The 21,783-nt window shown below is 23.5% G+C and overlaps 1 protein-coding gene across 2 annotated transcripts; it reads left to right on the top strand.

Annotated features, from left to right (window-relative positions):
- The first annotated feature begins 178 nt into the window (after window positions 1–178).
- On the top strand, window positions 179–15,156 carry LOC117176889 (ras-related protein Rab-21). Of its 2 annotated transcripts, none has more exons than XM_033367262.1 (5): window positions 179–268; window positions 768–985; window positions 4,801–4,968; window positions 8,195–8,313; window positions 14,882–15,156. In XM_033367262.1, exons 2-5 carry the CDS (start codon window positions 833–835, stop codon window positions 15,120–15,122), a joined length of 681 nt encoding a protein of 226 aa, XP_033223153.1. In that variant the 5' UTR covers window positions 179–268; window positions 768–832; the 3' UTR covers window positions 15,123–15,156. The 2 variants fall into 2 exon arrangements, with proteins under 2 accessions (XP_033223153.1, XP_033223152.1); XM_033367261.1 differs by lacking the exon at window positions 179–268 and adding an exon at window positions 491–698.
- The last annotated feature ends 6,627 nt before the right edge of the window (window positions 15,157–21,783 follow it).

Raw genomic sequence — 21,783 nt, 5'->3', positions numbered from 1 at the left:
GGGAATTTCTTCTTCTTCAGGAATTTGATCCTTGTCGATTTTGATTATTTTGGAAAAATTATAAAGAGTTGTCGAGGTGGCAGAGGAAAGAAGACAGAGGTTGAATCGGTTAGGAATGAAAATGATAGATCCGGTACTTCCGTTGGCGGTAGAGAAACTTTCCGAATATTCTTTCGAGAACGAGAATTTATGAGAATTTTGGAGAACTTTCGCAATTAGATGATTGGCCATTTTCACCCATTTTCACCGAAACGTATGTAAGCAGATGGTAAGCCCCTTTAGAAATGTATTTAAATGAAAAGTCTACTTGAATTCATCCGAAACTAGAATTCGCTTGATTTCCAGTGAATTAAGTTACATTATAACCTAAAAGTCCTGAACTGACTTCAAATTCAGTAAATCCGTTAAATCCGAGGTTCCGAGATCTTTCTCGGAAACATTCTCCGATTTAAAATTCTCGAGAATTTTTAAAATACTTTAGAATAAATGAATATTCTGGCTGGATTAAAAATTAATCCTTCGTTTTTCCCAAGACACCTTTTTTCTTTTTTGTCAGTATTGTTTCACAAGTCGAGAGTTTTTCGAAAATAAATAAATCTCGAAGAACTAGTCGCCATCTGTCGTCGCATTTTACAAAGATTTCAAGAAAAGAGCCGGTGTTTTCACACCTCAATTTCTCATCACTGTCCTTCCATGATGTATGTGAAAACAGCTGATCACTTTTGACGTTCCATTCGGAACAATTTTGAACTATTCGTTTTTTGCAGCTGAGGAATTATAAATCTGTCATTTATGTGGATATTTTGGGCGAATTTGATTTGAGACTCGAAATATGGCCAGTTCCACAAGCAACAACAGGAATGGGTTATATGATTTTAAAGTCGTGTTGCTCGGTGAAGGATGTGTTGGGAAAACCTCAGTTGCTCTGCGATATGTGGAAGATAAATTCAATGACAAACATATTTCCACGGTTCCCACTATTCAGGTGAGCCGATTTGATTTGCAATTTTTTCGAGTCATTTGTTGATATTTTTCTGTTGCGCAATATGAATAGGCCTCCGATTCACCTCATTATTGACATTATTTGACAATTTTTTTTAGCGATGACACTACTTTTCTACTATTTCTAAAAAATCACACTAAAGACAATATTTTCTTAAATTTGTTTGCAAAGTATTTTCATTTTCGATGAAAAAAGATGAATTCTTAATAAAAATGTAATATTTGATACTTTAACAGTGAACAGATTTTCATTTAAAATAAAAAAGAGTTGAACAAAAAAGGAAGAATTTCCAATAAAATAGTTGAATTCTCAAACAACACAAATTAATTATCAACCAAGCAGTTGCATTTTTAATCAAAAATATGATTTTTCTACAAAACAGTTAGATTTTTAATAAAAGAAGATTAATTCCCTACAATAAATAAACAGGAGAAAGATTTTAATTTTAATTTTAAATAAAACATGTAATATTTGCTATTTTTATAAAGAAAAGAATTTCTTTTCAATTCAAAAAGAGTTGGAATTTAAATAAAACGGACGATATTTTAATTAAAAGCTTACATTTTTAACCAAAAATATGACTTTTTCTCCAAAAAGTTGGATTTTCAATAAAGTTAAATTTTAAAAAGTTGAAAAGTTAAATTTTTACCCAAAAATAATAGTTTTCATTCAAGAAATACGAATTCTCCACAAAAAATGTAATATTTGATATTTTTAAAAAGAAAAGATGTTAATTTTAAATAAAAAATAGTTGGAATTCAACTAAAACGGACGATATATTTTCGTCAAATAGTTGAATCCTCAACTAAAACACAATAATTTTCAACAAAGGACACTTGCATTTTTAACCAAAAAATGTGATTTTTTCAACAAAAATTTGAATTTTCAGTTAAGTTCAGTTTAAAAAGTTAAACTTTTACCCTTAGAGATGAATTTTCATTGAAAAAATACGAATCGTGAACAAAAAATGTAATATTTGATATTCATACAAAGAAAAGATGTTAATTTTAAATTAAAAAGAGTTGGGATTAAACAAAAAAGGACGATTTTCCAATAAAATAGTAGAATTCTCAAACAACACAGATTAATTATCAACATTTTTAATCAAAACTGTTATTTTTCTTCAAAAAAGTTGAATTTTCAATATAATAATTAAATTTTTAACCAAAAGATGAATTTTTAAAAGAAAAAAGATGAATTTTTAACAAAACATGTAATATTTGATATTTTTATAAAGAAACGAATTTCATTTTAATTCAAAAAGAGTGGAATTGAACCAAATAGGATGAAATTTTGATAAAATAGTTGAATCCTGAACCAAAATATATTTATTTTCAACCAAACTCTTACATTTTCAACCAAGAAAATGATTTTTACTCAAAAAATTAGACTTTCAATCAAGTTAAATTTTAAAAAGTCAAAAAGTTTAATTTTCACCCAAAAAGATGAATTTTCATTGAAAAAATGCGAATCCCCAACAGAAAATGTAATACTTGATATCTTTACAAAAAAAGGATCTTAATTTTAATTCAAAAATAGTTGAAATTGTACCAAAATGGACGATATTTCAATAAAATAGTTGAATCCTTAACTAAAACGTATTAATTTTCAAGCATACACTTAAATTTTTAACCAAAAATATGATTTTTTCTCAAAAAAAGTTGGATTTTCAATCGCGTTAAATTTTAAAAAGTTAAATTTTTACCTAAAAAGATGAATTTTGATTGAAACATATTAATTTTCAACCAGACACACTCACATTTTTAACCAAAAATAAGATTTTTTCTGCAAAATGTTGGATTGTCAATAAAATTATAATTTAAAAAGTTAAATTTTTATCCAAAAATATGAATGTTCATTTAAAAAATACGAATTCCCAACAAAAAATGTAATATTTGATATTTTAACAAAGAAAAGATGTTAATTTAAAATAACAAAGAGTTGGAATTCATCTAAAATGGACGATTTTATATATGATTTTTCTACAAATTTTTGAATTTTCAGTCAAGTTAAATTTAAACATGTTAAATTTTTACCCATAAAGATTAATTTTCATTGAAAAAAATACGAATTCTCGACAAAAAATGTAATACTTGATATTTTTACAAAAAAAAGATGTTTATTTTAATTCAAAAAGAGTTGAAATTGTACCAAAAAAGACGATATTTTAATAAAATAGTTGAATCCTCAACTAAAACGTATTAATTTTTAACCAAAAGTTTCATTTTCAACCAAAAATTTGATTTTTATAGAAAATAGTTCAATCTTCAATAAAAAAATGAATTCTCAACAACAAAAAATTTAATATTTGATATTTTTACAGAGAAAAGATTTACATTTAAAATCAAAGTGTTGAATTGAATAAAAAGGACAAATTTCCAATAAAAACTGAACAGTTATATTTTTAAACAAAAATATGATGTTTCTATATCAAAGTTTGTTGAATTTTTAATCAAGAAAATTGATTTTGATTACGAAAAAAGACGAAATTTCCAAAAATGACATAAATTCTAAAATAAATAGCTCGAACAGTGGATGTAACGTTAATCCAAATTTTATTCAATTAATTTTTCGTTTTTAAATATTTTGAACTAAATAGTTGAACTTTTAAGATAAAAAAGATCAATAAAAGAAAACAAATTTTTTACAAAACACTTTATTTTTGTACAAAATAGTGGACTTTTTTGCCAAAATGTTGATTTTTCAAATTAAAAAGCGGAATTCTCTACAAAGCCGTTGTATTTTCAGTTTGAGAATATGAATTTTCAACAAAAATCATGTATTTAACCAATCAGTTAAATTTTTAACAAAATAGTTCATTTATTGTTAAAATAAATTATTTCTAACAACAAACAAAGAACTTTAAAAAAAAAAATGAAATAAATACATTTTTTAACAGTAATTGAACTTTTAAGAAAGTATTTCAACCATTTAGTTACATTGTCCTTCTAAAAAGATGAAGGTTTAACGAAAAATGTAATAGCTGATATTTCAATAAAAAAAGATTTTTGATAAAGCAAACAACAGTTGGAGTTAACAAAACAAAAATGGAATTTTGAGCGAAATCCTTAACTAATCAACTAAAACAGATTAATTTTCATTTAAACAGTTGCATTTTTAACCGAAAACAGATTTATTTTTAACAAGGCAATACAACTGTAAAGCAAAAAGGGTGAAATTTCTAATGATAGTCAAGAAAGAAGAAAAATTTGAATTAAATTGTAGAATTTTTTGTACCAAATAAAAGCATTTTTAACCTTAAAAGATGAATTGTCAACCAAAATGTTAAAAGTAGACTTTTCAGTCGAAAAGGATTCACAAAAAATAGATTTTCTTATTGGGCTTTGTCTCAATTAAGTTCGCATTTTTGCGAAAAAAACGAGAAAAAAATAGGAACAAGGAAAAGGCTGTCAAGCCTGCGATAAATATTAATTTGAATAATTTATAGACTAAAGAATAACATTTAAAATAAACATTGAAGTTTATTTTTATTTATTTCAAAATACCAGGCTAGAAAACTGAAAATTTTGCTACATTTCGAAATGTACATTTTGAAATTCCAACTACACGTAAGTTTAACACTTGAAAAATTTTATGATACTATTCTGGCTCTATTTTTTCAAGTTTATGACACTATTTACACTATGTTTTATCTCTGAAGTGAATCCGAGGCCTGTTAATGTTATCTGTTCATTCTCTAAATTTATGTACAGAGTCTGAGATAAATGTCTATTCCAACAAACACGACATCTTACCTCAAAAGTTTTTGGACTGGATTTAAGAATCATTTTTTACAGGCGTCATACCTGAAGAAAAAGTTAAATATCAGCGGAAAGAGGGTAAATCTTGCAATATGGGACACAGCAGGACAGGAAAAATTTCATTCCTTAGGACCAATTTATTATCGAATGTCAAATGGAGCAATTCTAGTCTACGACATAACGGATAAAGCGTCATTTCAAAAAGTGAGTTTACAAACATTCGCTATTCTCGAAAAATTATCCCTTTTCTCTTTAAATATATTTTTTACTTAAATTTTTCGTTTTATATAACTAGAATATGCTACCTTCAATAATGAACTTTTAATTTAACTTGACGAATTGTTGATTATAATTACTTTCATTTTTTTATATTTGATTAATTTCAGATTAAACTATTTAGGAGTTAAAAAACTTTCAAGCTAAGATATTTTTTTCGCTGAATCTATACAAATGAAATATTTTGGAAATCAACAGTTTATAATATTACCGAATTAAATTATTTTCGGCAGAAAATTACCGAATTATAAAATATACAAACTAGAAAATTTCCGAATTCAAACAATGAAAAAAATTGTTGACATATATTATTTCTTTAATAAAAAATACAATAATCAAATATTTTTATTTAAAACAATTGTTTTTCATGTTTACAGTTTCTGGATTTGTGGATGAAATTTCTTTTCAATTATTGTTATTTTATATTTGAACAATAATTTTAGAAACTTTAAACATTAAAAATAATTTTTTATACAGATATTTGATTTTATTTTTAATCAATAATCAATAATGTTTACAAAAACAAATTTTCAATTATTTAAATTCGGATATTTTCAAATTCGGTAATATTATGGATTGTTTGGGAATTTTATTTTTCAGGATTTTCAGTCCCCATTGAATTATCAATTTTTAAAACTGTTTTTCTATTCCGCGGAAGTGTTGCCTTACATCTCGAATTAATCGGGATGTAAGGCAAACATAATAAAAGGGCTAGAAAGGCTGAAAAAATATTTTTTTAAATGAAGAATAAATATTTTCAAAACTTGCCGAATTCAGTTTTTGAATTTTTCTCGACACTTAACGCAATTTTCTGTTTTTTTTCTCTGTTCAAAATTTCTCAAGTTATATTTGACTACTGTAACATTTCTTTCCGAATTTAATTTTCAAATTTTCTTTCACTATGTAGCGACTGCAGTGCTTCCTCTTAATATAAAAAATTGGTATTTTTTGATTGAATTCAACTTTTTTTTTTGTTTAAAATAAAAAGATTTTTGGTTGAAATATCAACTATTATATTTTTTCTTTGAAAATTCATTTTTCAGTGTGAACTATGAAACTATTTTGTTACAACATATTTGTGTTGATGTTAATAATTCATCTTTTGGGTTAAAAATTTATTTTTTTGATTGAAAATTTAAATATCAGGTAGAGAATTTCTTAAATTCTAATATTTTAGTGAAAATTCATGTATTTTGTTCAAAAATAAAATCTTTGTGGTAAAAAATTAATTCTTTAAATAAAAAATTCCTTACTTTGGTAAAAAATTAATACTTTTTAAAATTAAATGTAAATTTTTAAACTGAAAATTGAACATTTCAATTTGTTGTCTACAATATTGATATTTTTTATAGAAATTTAATCTTATTGATTTAAAGTTCATCTGTTTGGTTGCAAATTTATTTTATTTTGTTAAATTTTTTTTTGTTTTTAGGTGAAAATTCATGTACTTTATTACAAATGTTCTTTTTTAATTGAAAATTATTTTTTTGGTTGAAGATTCATCGTATTAGTTAGAAAATAATTAATTTAAATGGAAAAGTTTAGTTTAAAATTGAACTGTCGTTGAAAATTTGGGTTTTCACTGAAAATGTATAACTTTCATATTTTTGGTTAAAAATTTCGAAGTATCTCGTCCCGCAATTCGGGATGACTTGTTTTCAAATCATCATTTTTTCGGAACGGCTAGACACATCATAAACATATATCTTTTTTAGTTGAAAATGTGACTCTTGGTTGAAAATGAACCTTTTAGGTTGAAAATGCAACTGTTCTGTTAAAAAAATCTGTTCAAAATAAATTTTGGTGGTTGAACTCATAATTTTAGTAAAAAAATTATTTCTATGTTGATTAACTATTCTTTTGAAAATTAATTTTTGTTAAGTCAAGAAAATGTTATTGTTATTAGTTGAAAATGTGTTCTTTTTCGTTGAAAAGTCTACTATTATATTTTTGTTTCAAAATTCATATTTTTTTATTGAAAATTTAATTATTTTTTTGAAATTTAAAATATTTTGTTAGGGAGTCAAATTTTGTATTCAAAATTTTATTTTTTCATTGAGCATTTGTCCTTTTGTATAGAAAATTCATATTTTTGTTAAAAATTTAACTGTCTTTAAAAAAATCGCCTTTTTGGCTTGAAAATTCAAATTCGACTGTTTGGTGGGAAAATGCCACAGTTTTTGGTTGCAGTTTCATCTCTTTTATTCGAATGTCCGACCATTTGACTGAAACTTCAAATATTTGGTTAAATATTCAACGTTTTTGTTGAAAATTCGTCTCTTTTGCTTGAAAGTACAACAAAAGTTTGAATGAAACTTTTTGTTTCAAAATTATTAATTTTCTTTTTTCGTTGAAAATTCCGAAATTTATTTGAAAATTCATCTTTTAGGAGTTTCTCTGTGTTTTCGGAATTCAAAGTCTAATGTATTAAAAAACATTCGACTTTTTAGATTAAAAACTATTTTGACGAAAAAATATCTCTTCGTAGAAAATTAATCTTTGTTGTTTGAAAATTCAACTTTTTAGTTGAAAATTTAGCCTTCTTGGTCGATAATTAACTTTTTTTCTGAAAATTCATATCTTTTCTGGCAAAATTTGAATATATTTTATTTTCAAAATGAAACTGTTTAGTTGACAATTAATAATCTTTTTTGGTTGTACATATTTAAAAATTCATTAATTTTATTAAAAATTCGTCTTTTTCGGTAGAAAATAAATCTTCTTGGTTGAAATTTCAACCATTTGGCTCTGAATTCATCTATTTTATTGAAAATGTATCCTTTTTTATAGGACTTTAATCAATTTTGTTCAAAAATGCAACTTATTGTTTTAAAATTAATAATTTGTTTTTGTTGAGGCTTAAACTATTTTGTTAAAAATTAATTTTCTTTTTTGAAAATTTGATTATTCCATTTATGATTGAATATGCTTGTAGATTCTCTATCTTTTTCATCACTTTTTTCAATATTTTTCTATTATTTATTTCCGTACTTAATTTCTTGTTTTTTTTTTTTTCAAAAGGTTTTAACGGTCATAAAAGTGAGTTACGAACCCTTTGAACAGCTATCAAATTCTGGGAAAACTTTTAAACTCAAATAATTTATTTAAAAAATATTTATTGCATTTTACTTCTGATTTTACTTAATTGTTTCAGGTAAAGAACTGGGTGAAGGAACTAAAAAAAATGCTGGGAAGTGATATTTGCCTGGCAATAGCTGGAAATAAGGTCGATTTAGAAAAGGAGAGGAATGTCTCTATAGAAGAAGCAGAAGAGTAAGTTAATTAATTTCAACAAATAAACTTTTGTATCCAAGTCTAAAATATCTTAATTTTTTTGCTATCATTCTACCTTTATTTAATCTCAGGTCTCGTGCACACTATTTAAACTATTTGAATCTTTTTGTGAGCGATGGCACTCGTTTGTAAAAATGATACTAAAGACAGTATTTCCTCAAAATTATCCGCCAAGTAGTTTAATTTTCATGAAAAAAATTAATTCTTAACAAAAAATGTAATATTTGATATTTTACAAACAAAAAAATTCAATTTTAAATAAAAGAGATGAATCCAAAATGTTGATATTTAAAGTAAAAAAAAAGTTTTCTACAAAAAAGTTGAATTTTTTAATTAAGTAGTTCATTTTTAACCAAAAAGATGATTTTAAAAAAAATAAGATTAATTTTTTTACTGAAAAATACGAAATTCCTGCAAGTTACATTAATTTTAAAACAAATAGTATGAACAGTGGATGTAATGCTAGTCCAAATTTTATTTGATTAATTTTTTATTTATATTTTTCGTTTCTAAATATTTTTAGTAAAATAGTTGCATTTTTAAACTAAAAAAGATGAAATTTTAAGCAAAAATGGAGCAGTTACATTTTCATATAAAAGAATTAATTGTTATTAAAAAAAAATTTTAACTGAAATTGTGAATCTATAACTAAAACATTTGCATTTAACAAAAAAAGAAAAGTTTAAATAAAATTGTGCAAATCTTTAACTAAACTGGATTAATTTTCAACCGGAAAATATGAATTTTTAGCAAAAAAGTTCAATTTTTAGTTTAGTGTTCGAATTTTCCGCAGAAAGAGTTAAATTTTCAACCAAAAAAATATGAATTCTCAACGGAGAAATATAAATTCTCTACAAGAAATGTAATATTTGATATTTTAACAACAACGAAATTTCATTTCAGATCGAAAACAGTTTAATTTAACGAAAAAGGACGAATTTCCAATAAAATAGTAGAATCCTCAAACGAACAAAATTTGATTTTCAACCAAACTGTTGCATTTTTAACCAAAAAGATGATCTTTCTACAAAACAATTGAATTTCATGACGAAAGGATTAATTTCAAAAACAAGTAGATTAATTTTCTATTAAACACGATAAATTCTCAACATAATACATGAATTTGTAACCACATAGTTTAATTTTCTACAAAATACGTAAATATTCAACTAAATAGTTTGAGCAATGTGTGTTAGAACAGACCAAATTTTATTTGATTAATTTTTAGCTTATATTGTTTTCATGTATAAAATTTTTAATTAAATGGTTGAATTTTGAAACTAAAAATAGTCATTTTTCAGCCAAAAATAGAGTAGTTAAATTTTCATTGACGAGAATTAATTTTGGGTAAAAAAAAAACAACGAATTTTCAATATAACATATTAATTTTGTACATTAAGGTTAAATTTTAACTAACAATATTAATTTACTATTAAACGAGATGAATTATCAACAAAATACATACATTTTTAACAAGAGTTGAATTTTGAACCAAGAAGGTTAATTATGTACAAAAAAAGATGAATTCGCAACAGATCACAATTATTTTTAACCAAATAGTTGAATTTTAAACGAACAAGATTAACTTTATATCAAAAAAGCTTAATTTTCAACAAATTAAATAAATTTTGAACTAAATAGTTTGAGCGCTGAGTGTGATGTTAGTCCAAATTTAATTAAAATTATTTTGAGATTATAATTTTTTCGTTTCTGACATTTTTCTAACTAAATAGTTGAATTTTTAAACTATAAAACATCCGTTTTTTGGCATAAATGAAGTAGTTAAAGTTTTATTGAGGCGAATATAATGTTCAGTAAAAAAAGAACGAATTTTCTACATAACAATTTTATTTTGTAGCAAATAATTGAATTTGATATCAATTTGTTGAATTTTAAACCCAAGAATATGAATTTTTAACAAAATGGTCATTTAAAAGCAAACAGTGGATTTTGCAACGAAATATTTAAGTTTTAAGTTTATAAAATTAATTTTTGAGGAAAAAAACAACTAATTTTCAACATAAATAATGAATCTTTAAACAGAATAATGAATTTTTAACAAAAAGCATATTGTTCAACTTTTTATCAAGTACTTAAAATTGCTATCAACAAAGAATAACTCTCAACGAAAAATGTAATATTAAATATTTCAATCTAAAAACTTTGCATTTTCAATAAAAAAACACTTGAATGTAACTGAAAAAGACGAATTTTCAACTAAAAATATAAGTTTTCAAACTATGAGAATTATTTTCTACCAAAAAAGACAACTTATTAATAAAATATATAAATTTTCGAAAAAAAACGAGTCATAAAAAACAATGAATTTTTGACAGAGCAGTTCAATTTTCAACCAAGGAGTTGAATTGTCAATCTAAAAAGATGAATTTACAACGAAAAATGTAATAGTTGATATTTTAAGAAAAAATATAATAGTGGACAAAGACGAGGTTTCCCAAAATAACTGCATCCTCAACTAAAAAAGATTAATTTTCAACAAAAAGTTGCATTTTTAACCTAAAAAAATTTATTTTCTAGCAAAAAAGATTAATTTTTAACAAAATAGATAAATTTTCTACTAAATTTGGTCATTTTCGAGCGAAAACTACGAAATTTCTACAAAACAGTTGAATTTTCAATCGAAACACATTAATTTAAAAAAAAAATAAAATTTCTACAGAAACAGATGAATTTTCTAACCAAAAAATGAATATTAAAAAAAAAGTTGAAATTTGTTAGTCCTGAACGAAAGAAATTTTTAATTTTCAAGCCAAAAAGACCAAATTTTTAACAAAATACATGAATTTTTATTTTAAAAAAATCTTAATATCCTGTAATTAGCCTCGAATGTATGGGTATTATTTTTAATAAATAAAAAATTGAACAAAAAAACAAAGATAAATTTTTAACCAAAAATAAAACAGTTAAAATTGAAATTAAAGTAATTTTTTAACGGAAATAACGAATTAATAATAACACACAAAAATTAATTTTAGAAAAAGCAGTTCAACTTTCAACAAAATAATTCAATTTTCACCAAAATAGTAAAATTTTAAATTATAAGGCCATATAATTTTCATCAATTTTCACCAAAATAGTACAATTTTAAATTATAAGGCCATATAATTTTCAACAATTTTCCAACAAATTTCCAGTAGTACCAGTATCAGTAGTAAAACCTCCGGAGCCAGTAATATCAAACATATTATTTTTAAAAGGAAAAATAATTATTTTCATAATTTGTTCTTTGTTAAAACAGTCTATAGTTGCTAATGTAATGATTTTTAAATAAAAGAGACGATTTTTCAACAAATTGCCGAATATTAAAACAAAAATTTCAGAGCAAAGTTCAACAAGATATTTTGATTTTCAACAAAAGATTTGAATTTTTAAGAAAAGAGTCGAAGTTTCAATCAAGAACTATTTTTTTGTTAACAAATTTAAAAAATGACGACAAAATTGTTGAATTTTCTTTGAAAAAGTTGTATTTTCATATAAGAAAGATAAACTTTCAGTCAAGAAAGGTGACTTTTATACGAAAAATATAATTTTTTAACAAAATAGTTGAACTTTCAAACCTGAAAGGCGAATTTTTCAGATGTAAGTTAAATTATAAAAAAAAGGAGTTCCCTTTCAACAAAGAAAGATTAATTTCAATGAATAAGCTTGTAAAATTTTGACAAAAAAAGATGACTTTTTATAAAAAAAATTAAATTTCCAATGAAATATTAAAGTTTTTAAGCAATAAAGATGAATTATGAACCGAAAATAATGAACTTTCACCCAAAAATAGTTGTATTTTCTTATTTGCTTCTATTCATTCAGTTTGAATTTAAGTGGAAAAGTGAGAAAAGGGGGAACGACTGTGAAGCCTGCAATAAATAGGAATTTTGATAATTCATAAACTAAATTGTAACAATTTAAATAAACATTCAATATCATTTTTTATGCTAGAAAATTTTATGACACTATTTTTCTTAATTTTGGGCACTATTTGCACTATTTTTTTATCTCTAAAGTGAGTTCCGAGGCCTGTAATCTCGGTTATATAACCGAGAATATGAAAGAATTAAGGGGAATTTAAAAGAATTTAAGGGAATTTAAGAATTTATTATTTTTAACAATATTTTTATTGTTCAGGTTATATCAGCTGTTAAACATAAATTATTTTCCAACTTAGACATATTTAGGAATTTAAAACATTTTCAAAATTCTCTGATTTTTTAAAACTAATTTTTCATTTCAAACCATTAATATTCAAATACCAGCATTTTAATCTTGTGGTACTTTTAACATATAATATTTTATAAACGGAATAAAACAGTGTTTCATATACAAATTTAAAATTTTCAAATGTATTATTTTATTTCAAACAAAATAAAAAGTTATTTCTACTTTAAAAGATAACTCTTTAACAAAATACTGAAATTTTCAACAAAATAATTAAATTTTTAACATAGTAGTTAATATTCGATCTAGAAAGACAAATTGTCAACGAAAAAGTGTCATAGTTTATATTTTAATAAAAAAAGTATTATATTTGTACAACAAAAGAAAAGAATTTTAAACCCAAAAAGACGAAATTCCAACAAATAAAGATTTTTCACTCAAAAAATAAATCAAATTTTATCTAAATTATTGAACCTTCAAATCAGAAGACAAATTTTCTTTGCAAAAAATTCAATTTTCAAACAAAAAATATGACTGTTCAACCAAAAATTAATTTTCCACGAAACTGATGCATTTTTACGCAAAAAAAGGAAATTTCAAACTAAAAATTTTTTTTACATACAAAAAATGAAATTTCTTCTATAACAGATAAAAAGTTTTAAATCAAAAAGATAAATTTTCAAAAAAAAAATAGTTGAATTTTCTGTCGAAAAAGATTTTAGTCGAGTATTCACGATCAAACTATGAATTTTACAAGAAATAATTTTCTGCCAAAAAAATTGAATTTTCAATTCAAGAAGACGAATTTTTAACTAAAAAGGATGACTTTTTAACAAAATTGTTGAATTATCTAGCAAATAGTTGCATTTTTATCAAAAATATGAAATTTATCTTAAAGCAGAAGAATTTTGATTACAAAAAAAGTTGAGTTTTCATCCAAAAAAGATTCCAGTTAACTCAGTAACATCAAAAATTGATTTCTTGTAACAAAAAAATAAGTTTCTATTAAAAAAGTTTCATTTTTAATCCAAAAAGACGATTATTTTGAACCAAAAAGGATGATTTTTTAACAAAATAGTCCAATTCTCTACCAAATAGATGCATTTTACAAAAAAAAAAGATCAATTTTATACTAAAACGGTTGAATTTGTAATAAAAAAAACAATTTTTTATAAGCAGGTAAACTTAAAAATAAAAAAGACAAGCTTTAAAAAAACGAGTTGAATTTTCAACCGAAAAATTAACGAAAAAATTCAATTTTCTATTAATTAAAATAAATGATGAGATTCTCATAAATTCTCAGAGAATTTATTTCTTTGTTATATTCTCGGTAATATTCTCATTCTCGTTACCGTTCTCAAAGTAATATAACTGGCTCAGAAGTCTTCCAGGGTGGACGCTGGACCGGGAAAACCGAGAATTCTGTAAGACCAGGAAAAACCGGGAATTTTTTTTTTATTTTCCCTAGGATTCTTAAGAAAATCTTTTTATTCTTTTGAAGCCTTTCACAATTCTTGAAAATAATCTAATTTTTTTGTTTAAGATCTGCGAAAATCTATATTTTGTTTCATATTAGGCTATCAATTCAAATTTTACATTAAGTTTGAATCTTTTCAAAACTTCTACATATCTCTTAAAATGACTCAAATTTCGCCTATAAATAATAAATGTTCACTTGTAATTTATACGTCCAAATTGCAAAGACAGTTTCTAAAATTTGCAGGGTTTTCTGAAAATTGTAGAAAAAATTCAATTCATTTTGACAGATATTTAGAAGTTCTGAAAAAATTTCCAAAATAATTTTAAATTTAAAAAAAATTAAAAGAACTTCTAGATTGCTCAAGATTTTGAAATAAAATTTTGAAGCTTTCCAAGGATGTTTAATTTATTTAAAAAGAAAATAATTGAATTTCTAATTTAAGAAGTGTCCAGTACAAATGTTTTCAATTTTTTAATCTTTGATGTTTCTAGCTTAAAATTCCTTAAAATTATATAATTTTGAAAATCTTGAAGTTCATTAATTGATTTTTTAATTCAGAGAATTGAAAATGATAACGTGGATTTATATTTTTTGTATTGAAAAATATTATTACCTTCAATTTTATATGCGTAAATTATTGAACAGGTGAATACAACATTTTTTATTTAAAAACTTTTAAATTTCAATTTAAAAAATTCCAAATTCAGTTCCACTTTGAGTGCATTCCTTTTAAAGCTCAGTTTTTATTACCTCAAGTGGAAAATTTTGTAGCTTTAGTGTTCCATTTTTTTAATTTCATTGACCGTGAAAAATGTTTGCGAACCGGGAAAAAACCGGGAAATGACCGGGAATTTATTTCGTCGATTAAAACGGCCACCCTGTCTTCCCTGCCTTTAGGTATGCAAACCAAGTTGGTGCTTCTCACTTCAGTACGTCAGCCAAATTAAATCAGAACATAGAGGAGATGTTTTTTGACTTGACAAAGCGTATGATGGCCCATAAAGACGAGATTGAAGAATTGTCAACTCTCACAAGAACCAACAGCACTAGACGCAATGTCGTTGTTGTAGAAGATGAATCAGAAGAAAGCCAACCAGCCAAAAGTTCGTGTTGTGGTGGTTCATCGCAGAGCTCGTAATTTTAATTTCGGAAAACAAAAAAAAAAGAAAAAACTTTCAGAGAAAGCCAAAATTTTTCTGGAATACTTGAAGATGGATCTTTCTCTTTAAAGTTCTCTGAAAGCAGCTTAAAAGCTCAATATAATTATGTACATAATATACAGGATAATACGTATAACATATGTACCCGAGTATCGAGAAATACTTTCAACTTTCTAGGGTAAAGGCATTATTTAAAAAAAAATGATTTTTCATTTCAGTTTTTTTTTGTTTCAAAAGATTTGATAAAACATTTATTCAGCAGGGTGGCCACTGAACTAGAAAATTACAGTTAATTTATTTTTCGAAGGTGAATTTTACAAGTTTTTGGAAGAAATATCTATCAAAATACTTAAAATATCACAAATTTCTTTTAAATGATTAGTTTAATTATGAAATCATTGAGTTTACGATGCGTAATTCTAAAGTAGTTTACTTTAATTTTTCGTTTTAGGTCTTCAATTTTAAGCACAAATTTCTAATTTAAATCAAATTAAATTTAATTCCTAATTTAAATTAATTCAATTTAAATCAATTCAATTTAATTTAAAAATTGAACGAGTATTAGTAAAAAGAAAAATAATTTATTTGAAAAGGTAATTCTAAATCTGTTAAAAATTGAACAGATTACAGATTTTAATGTTAAAATTGAACTGTTTCAAATCAAAAACTTCTTTAAATTAAAAAAATATTTAATTTGGTAATATTTAGCTATATTTGATGGTTTATTTAAAATGAGCAATTATAAATCAAATATATATTTAAGACTAAACAATTTTGAACTAAATTGTTTGAAATAGAAATTGAATCATACAAATTTTAGAGTACGAAATTTAAACTTTGAAAGTTACAATTTTAATCGTTTCATTTTTTACTTTGTAAGTAAAAGTTCATTTTTTATATAAATAATATTATTAAATAATTATTTATTTAAAACAGCATAAAAGAAAAATAATGTTTGCAAGATTTCGAAATAATTGAAGAACTGAAGTAATATTACCAGTAATTTCTTATAGAAGAAAAAGGATTATTTTGTACGAAAAAATGTTAAAAGTTACAAAAAATAATCATTTAAACAATAAGTAGTTTTTGTAACTAAATTTTTTCTTACTTTCACTTCTTACCATTTTAAAAAAAGTGAATTAAGTTTAATAAATAGTGACTTGTTTTTTCTGGAAAAACACTCCCTAAGACTCTGCTGATCCCAATTGCAAAAATAAGTAAATTAAAAAAATTGTTTTAGCGATTTAAGCTCTAATAACATTTATTTTAAAACTGGAAACAGTAGACTCGTAAAAAAAAGCTAAAATAAGAAAAAATTCAATTGCAAGACATTGTTAAAAATATATATTTTTATCAGTGTTAGAAGTTTGTCATAAAAAATAATATTTTTTATTTGAAATGACATCAGCAATATTATTTTGATTCCTTGAAATCACGGAAAAAGTTTTTTTTCAAAGATCTGATTTTTGGTATAACTACCTTAAAATGATATAATTCTAAAAATTTTTAAATTCATGGATTTATTTTTCAATTCAAACCGTTGTAAACGATACAAGATTCACTTTTAAAAAGGCAAATTTTTTAAAATTTTAAATAAAATTTTCCGATTTGTACATTTTTTAAGCTTCAGTTTTAAAGGATTAAAATTAAAAAGATTTCCGCTTTTATTGCTTAATTTTCCAGTCCAGTTTTGATTATTTCAAATGGAAAAAAAAAATCTACAGCTTTAAGAATTTGCATTTTTTAATTTCAATTATCGTGAAAAGTTTTTCCGAATCAGAATTTTTTTCCCTCGATTAAAACGGCCACCCTGATTCGTCAAAAGAACAAAAAATACAATTAAAAATATTTGGTTGAAATAAGAGATAAAAATAAAAAGTTTACTCAACAAATGGTTCCTTTACCGCATGCAAGCTTGAAGTAAAAATATAATGATGTGATCAAATATATCTACTATTGTTATTGAGGAGTTTTATATATGTACATCGTTTGTATTCTATATTGTCAATCGCCCGAAAAAAGCCTGTAAAATTGTCGGATTGAGAGCAAGACAGTACATGGAATTTGTATGGAAACTTTTTATTTTCTTGACGAATTTAATATTTCCAGAATGTTAGCTGTTCTTTACAACGTAAATCTAACGCCATATTGTACTTCTAAGTAAATATTTTGTTGTTGGCCTATTATCGTAAAATAAATTTATTTAACAAAAAAACAATCTCTGATTTTATTTACCGTAGAATTTTTAAACCAAAAGCAGGAACTTTCTATAAAAAGTTAAATTTGTAGACCGAGCACATACATTTTTTACATAAAAAAAATTAATTTTAACCCAACAGTTGAATTTTCAAAAAAAAATGGTTGCAATTTGAAGCCAGAAGGCAGATTTTCTACTAAATAGTTGAATTTTCAATTAAATAATTAAATTTTCTACACAAGAAGACGAATTTTTGACTGAAAAATATCAATTTTCAACAAAGAATGGAATTGTTCAAATTTCAGATTAAAAATTAATTTTCAACTATAAAGATTTTTATTTTAAAAGATCAAAAGTTTAATCATCAACCAACAGAGATTAATTTACACCCAAAAAAGTTTCAATTTTACCCAAGAAGATAATATTTCAATTAAGATATTAAGATTAAAATATTTAATTTTAATTAAGATATTTCAACCAAGAAGATTAATTTTCTGTCAAAAAAAAGACGAATGTTCCACAAATTACATGGAGAATTTTCAACGTAATAGTTAAATTTTCAAAAAGTGAGATGAATTTTTAATTAAAATTATGTATTTTCAACCAACAGAAATTTGTTTTTAACAAATTAGTTCAATATCCAGCCAACACTTGACTTTTGAACCAAATATTATTGGGTATTTTAAAAGATTCCATTGAATTTCAATTAGATTTCAAATGTTTCGGGGGCATTTTCAAAGATTGCAATGGATATTCAAGTGCTGTAAAAAATATCAAGCGATTTCAAAAGATTTCGAAGAATTTGAAATATTTTAGGATATTTTAAAGGCTGTGACTACGTATATCGAAATTTCGAATATGGTACGTGTAGACATTTCCTATTTTAAAAGATTTCTAGAAATTTTCAATATATTTCGATAAATTGAAAGCTTCTTAAATATTTTAATGCTTTTTTTTTAACGATTCCAAGGAATTTAAAATATACTCCTAATAAACTGAAAGAATGAAAATAATATGGAATATTTTAGGGTATTTTCAAAGTTTCCAAGGAATTTTTAATAGTTATGATTAATTTTAAAATATTTCAAATATTTTATGTTTTTTGTAATATTACAAGGAATTTCAAATCGTAGATTTTAAATTATTTATGTCTTACGGTCCAATCGTATATCGAAAAAATAAATATGAGTCAAAAAAACATGTTCTTCGAAACTCAGATACTCTAAATAATTAAACTCTAAATAATTTAAAACCTACGATTTGAAATCAATAAATATCAACGGTCGAAGAAAGGATTGATTTGTTTCATCAAATCATTTTACAACTATTACAAGGAATTTGTAATAGATTTAAAAGGATTTGAAATATTTTTAAAGATTCCAAGGAATTTCAAAGGATTTAAAATATTTTAAGATATTTTCAAAGATTCAAATATATTTTAATAAATTGAAAGCTTCTGAAAACGGCTTATGGTATTTTCAAAGATTACATGGAATTTTCAGTAGATTTTAAAAGATTTTTAACATTTCAGGATATTTTGAAAGATTCCAAGACATTTTCAATCGATTTCAGAGGATTTGAACCATTTCAAGGTATATTCTCAAAGATTCCACGGAATTTTCCATATTATTTATATTTTAAAGTATTTTAAAAGATTTCAAAAAATCTTCAATAGATATCAATAAATTGAAAAGATTTCAAATATTTTGTTTTTTATAATATTACAAGGAATTTGTAATAGATTTAAAAGGATTTGAAATATTTTTAAAGATTCCAAGGAATTTTCAATATATTTCCTATGGATTGAAAGAATTTCAAAGGATTTGAAATATTTTAAGATATTTTCAAAGATTCAAATATATTTCCATAAATTGAAAGCTTTTGAAAACGTTCTATGGTATTTCAAAGATTCCAAGGAATTTTCAGTAGATTTAAAAAGATTTTAAACATTTTAGGATATTTTGAAAGATTCAAAGACATTTCCAATAGATTTTAGAGGATTTGAACCATTTTAAGGTATTTTCAAAGATTCCACGGAATTTTCCATATTATTTATATTTTAGAGTATTTTCAAAGATTTCAAAAAATCTTCAATAGATATCAATAAATTAAAAAGATTTCAAATATTTTATATTTTTTATCATATTACAAGGAATTTGTAATAGATTTAAAAGCATTTGAAATATTTTTAAAGATTCCAAGGAATTTTCAATATATTTACTATGAATTGAAAGAATTTCAAAGGATTTGAAATATTTTAAGATATTTTCAATGATTCAAATATATTTCAATAAATTGAAAGCTTTTGAAAACGTTTTATGGTATTTTCAAATATTTCAAGGAATTTTCAGTAGATTTAAAAAGATTTTAAACATTTTAGGATATTTTGAAAGATTCCAAGACATTTCCAATAGATTTTAGAGGATTTGAATCATTTTAAGGTATTTTCAAAGATTCCACGGAATTTTCCATATTACTTATATTTTAGAGTATTTTTAAAGATTTCAAAAAATCTATAATAGATATCAATAAATTAAAAAGATTTCAAATACTTATGTTTTTTCTAATATTCCAAGGAATTTGTAATAGATTTAAAAGTATTTGAAATATGTTTAAAGATTCCAAGGAATTTTCAATATATTTACTATGAATTGAAAGAATTTCAAAGGATTTGAAATATTTTAAGATATTTTCAATGATTCAAATATATTTCAATAAATTGAAAGCTTTTGAAAACGTTTTATGGTATTTTTAAATATTTCAAGGAATTTTCAGTAGATTTAAAAAGATTTTAAACATTTTAGGATATTTTGAAAGATTCCTAGACATTTCCAATAGGTTTTAGAGGATTTGAATCATTTTAAGGTATTTTCAAAGATTCCACGGAATTTTCCATATTATTTATATTTTAGAGTATTTTCAAAGATTTCAAAAAATCTTCAATAGATATCTATAAATTAAGAAGAATTCAAATATTTTATGTTTCTTATAATAATCGAAGGAATTCGAAATATATTTAAAATTATTTGAAATATGTTTAAAAATTCCAAGGAATTTTCAATATATTTACTATGAATTGAAAGAATTTCAAAGGATTTGAAATATTTTAAGATATTTTCGAAGATTCAAATATATTTCAATAAATTGAAAGCTTTTGAAAACGTTTCATGGTATTTTCAAATATTTCAAGGAATTTTCAGTAGATTTAAAAAGATTTTAAACATTTTAGGATATTTTGAAAGATTCCTAGACATTTCCAATAGATTTTAGAGGATTTGAATCATTTTAAGGTATTTTCAAAGATTCCACGGAATTTTCCATATTATTTATATTTTAGAGTATTTTCAAAGATTTCAAAAAATCTTCAATAGATATCTATAAATTAAGAAGAATTCAAATATTTTATGTTTCTTATAATAATCGAAGGAATTCGAAATATATTTAAAAGGATTTGAAATATTTTTAAAGATTCCAAGGTATTTTCAATATATTTCCTATGAATTGAAAGAATTTCAAAGGATTTGAAATATTTTAAGATGTTTTCAAAGATTCAAATATATTTCAATAAACTGAAAGCTTTTCAAAACGTTTTATGGTATTTTCAAAGATTCCAAGGAATATTCGGTAGATTTTAAAAGATCTTAAACATTTTAGGATATTTTGAAAGATTCCAAGACATTTCCAATAGATTTCAAAGTATTTTTAACCATTTTAAGGTATTTTCAAAGATTCCACGGAATTTTCCATATGACTTATATTTTAGAGTATTTTTAAAGATTTCAAAAAATCTATAATAGATATCAATAAATTAAAAAGATTTCACATATTTATGTTTTTTCTAATATTCCAAGGAATTTGTAATAGATTTAAAAGTATTTGAAATATGTTTAAAGATTCCAAGGAATTTTAAATATATTTACTATGAATTGAAAGAATTTCAAAGGATTTGAAATATTTTAAGATATTTTCAAAGATTCAAATATATTTCAATAAACTGAAAGCTTTTGAAAATGTTTCATGGTATTTTCAAAGATTCCAAGGAATCTTTAATAGATTTCAAAGGATTTGATTTTTTTTGTGCTATTTTTAGACATTACAAGACATCTTCAATTGCTTGAAAAAATATCAAAGGATTAGAAATATTTAAGGTATTTTAAAAGATTCCTAGGAATTTTCAATAGATTTCGAAGGATGTAAAATATTGTATAACATTTTCAAAGATTGCAAGACATTTTCAATAGATTTAAATCAATTTAAAGGTTTTCAAATATTTACAGTTATTTTTTAACTTTCCAAGAAATTTTCAATAAATTTGAAGAAGATTGTATAATATTCTGGGGATATGATAGTGTAAATTTTTTGATTTTAACCCATAGACAATAATTTTCACAATGCACCACATATTACTTTTACGAAAACCTTTTCTTTTCTTGGCGAATTAA

Source organism: Belonocnema kinseyi, chromosome 7, assembly GCF_010883055.1.
Source record: "Belonocnema kinseyi isolate 2016_QV_RU_SX_M_011 chromosome 7, B_treatae_v1, whole genome shotgun sequence".
Lineage (NCBI taxonomy): Eukaryota > Metazoa > Arthropoda > Insecta > Hymenoptera > Cynipidae > Belonocnema > Belonocnema kinseyi.
The sequence above is the reverse complement of the archived record's forward strand: the minus strand, read 5'-3'. Positions and strand labels throughout refer to the sequence as shown.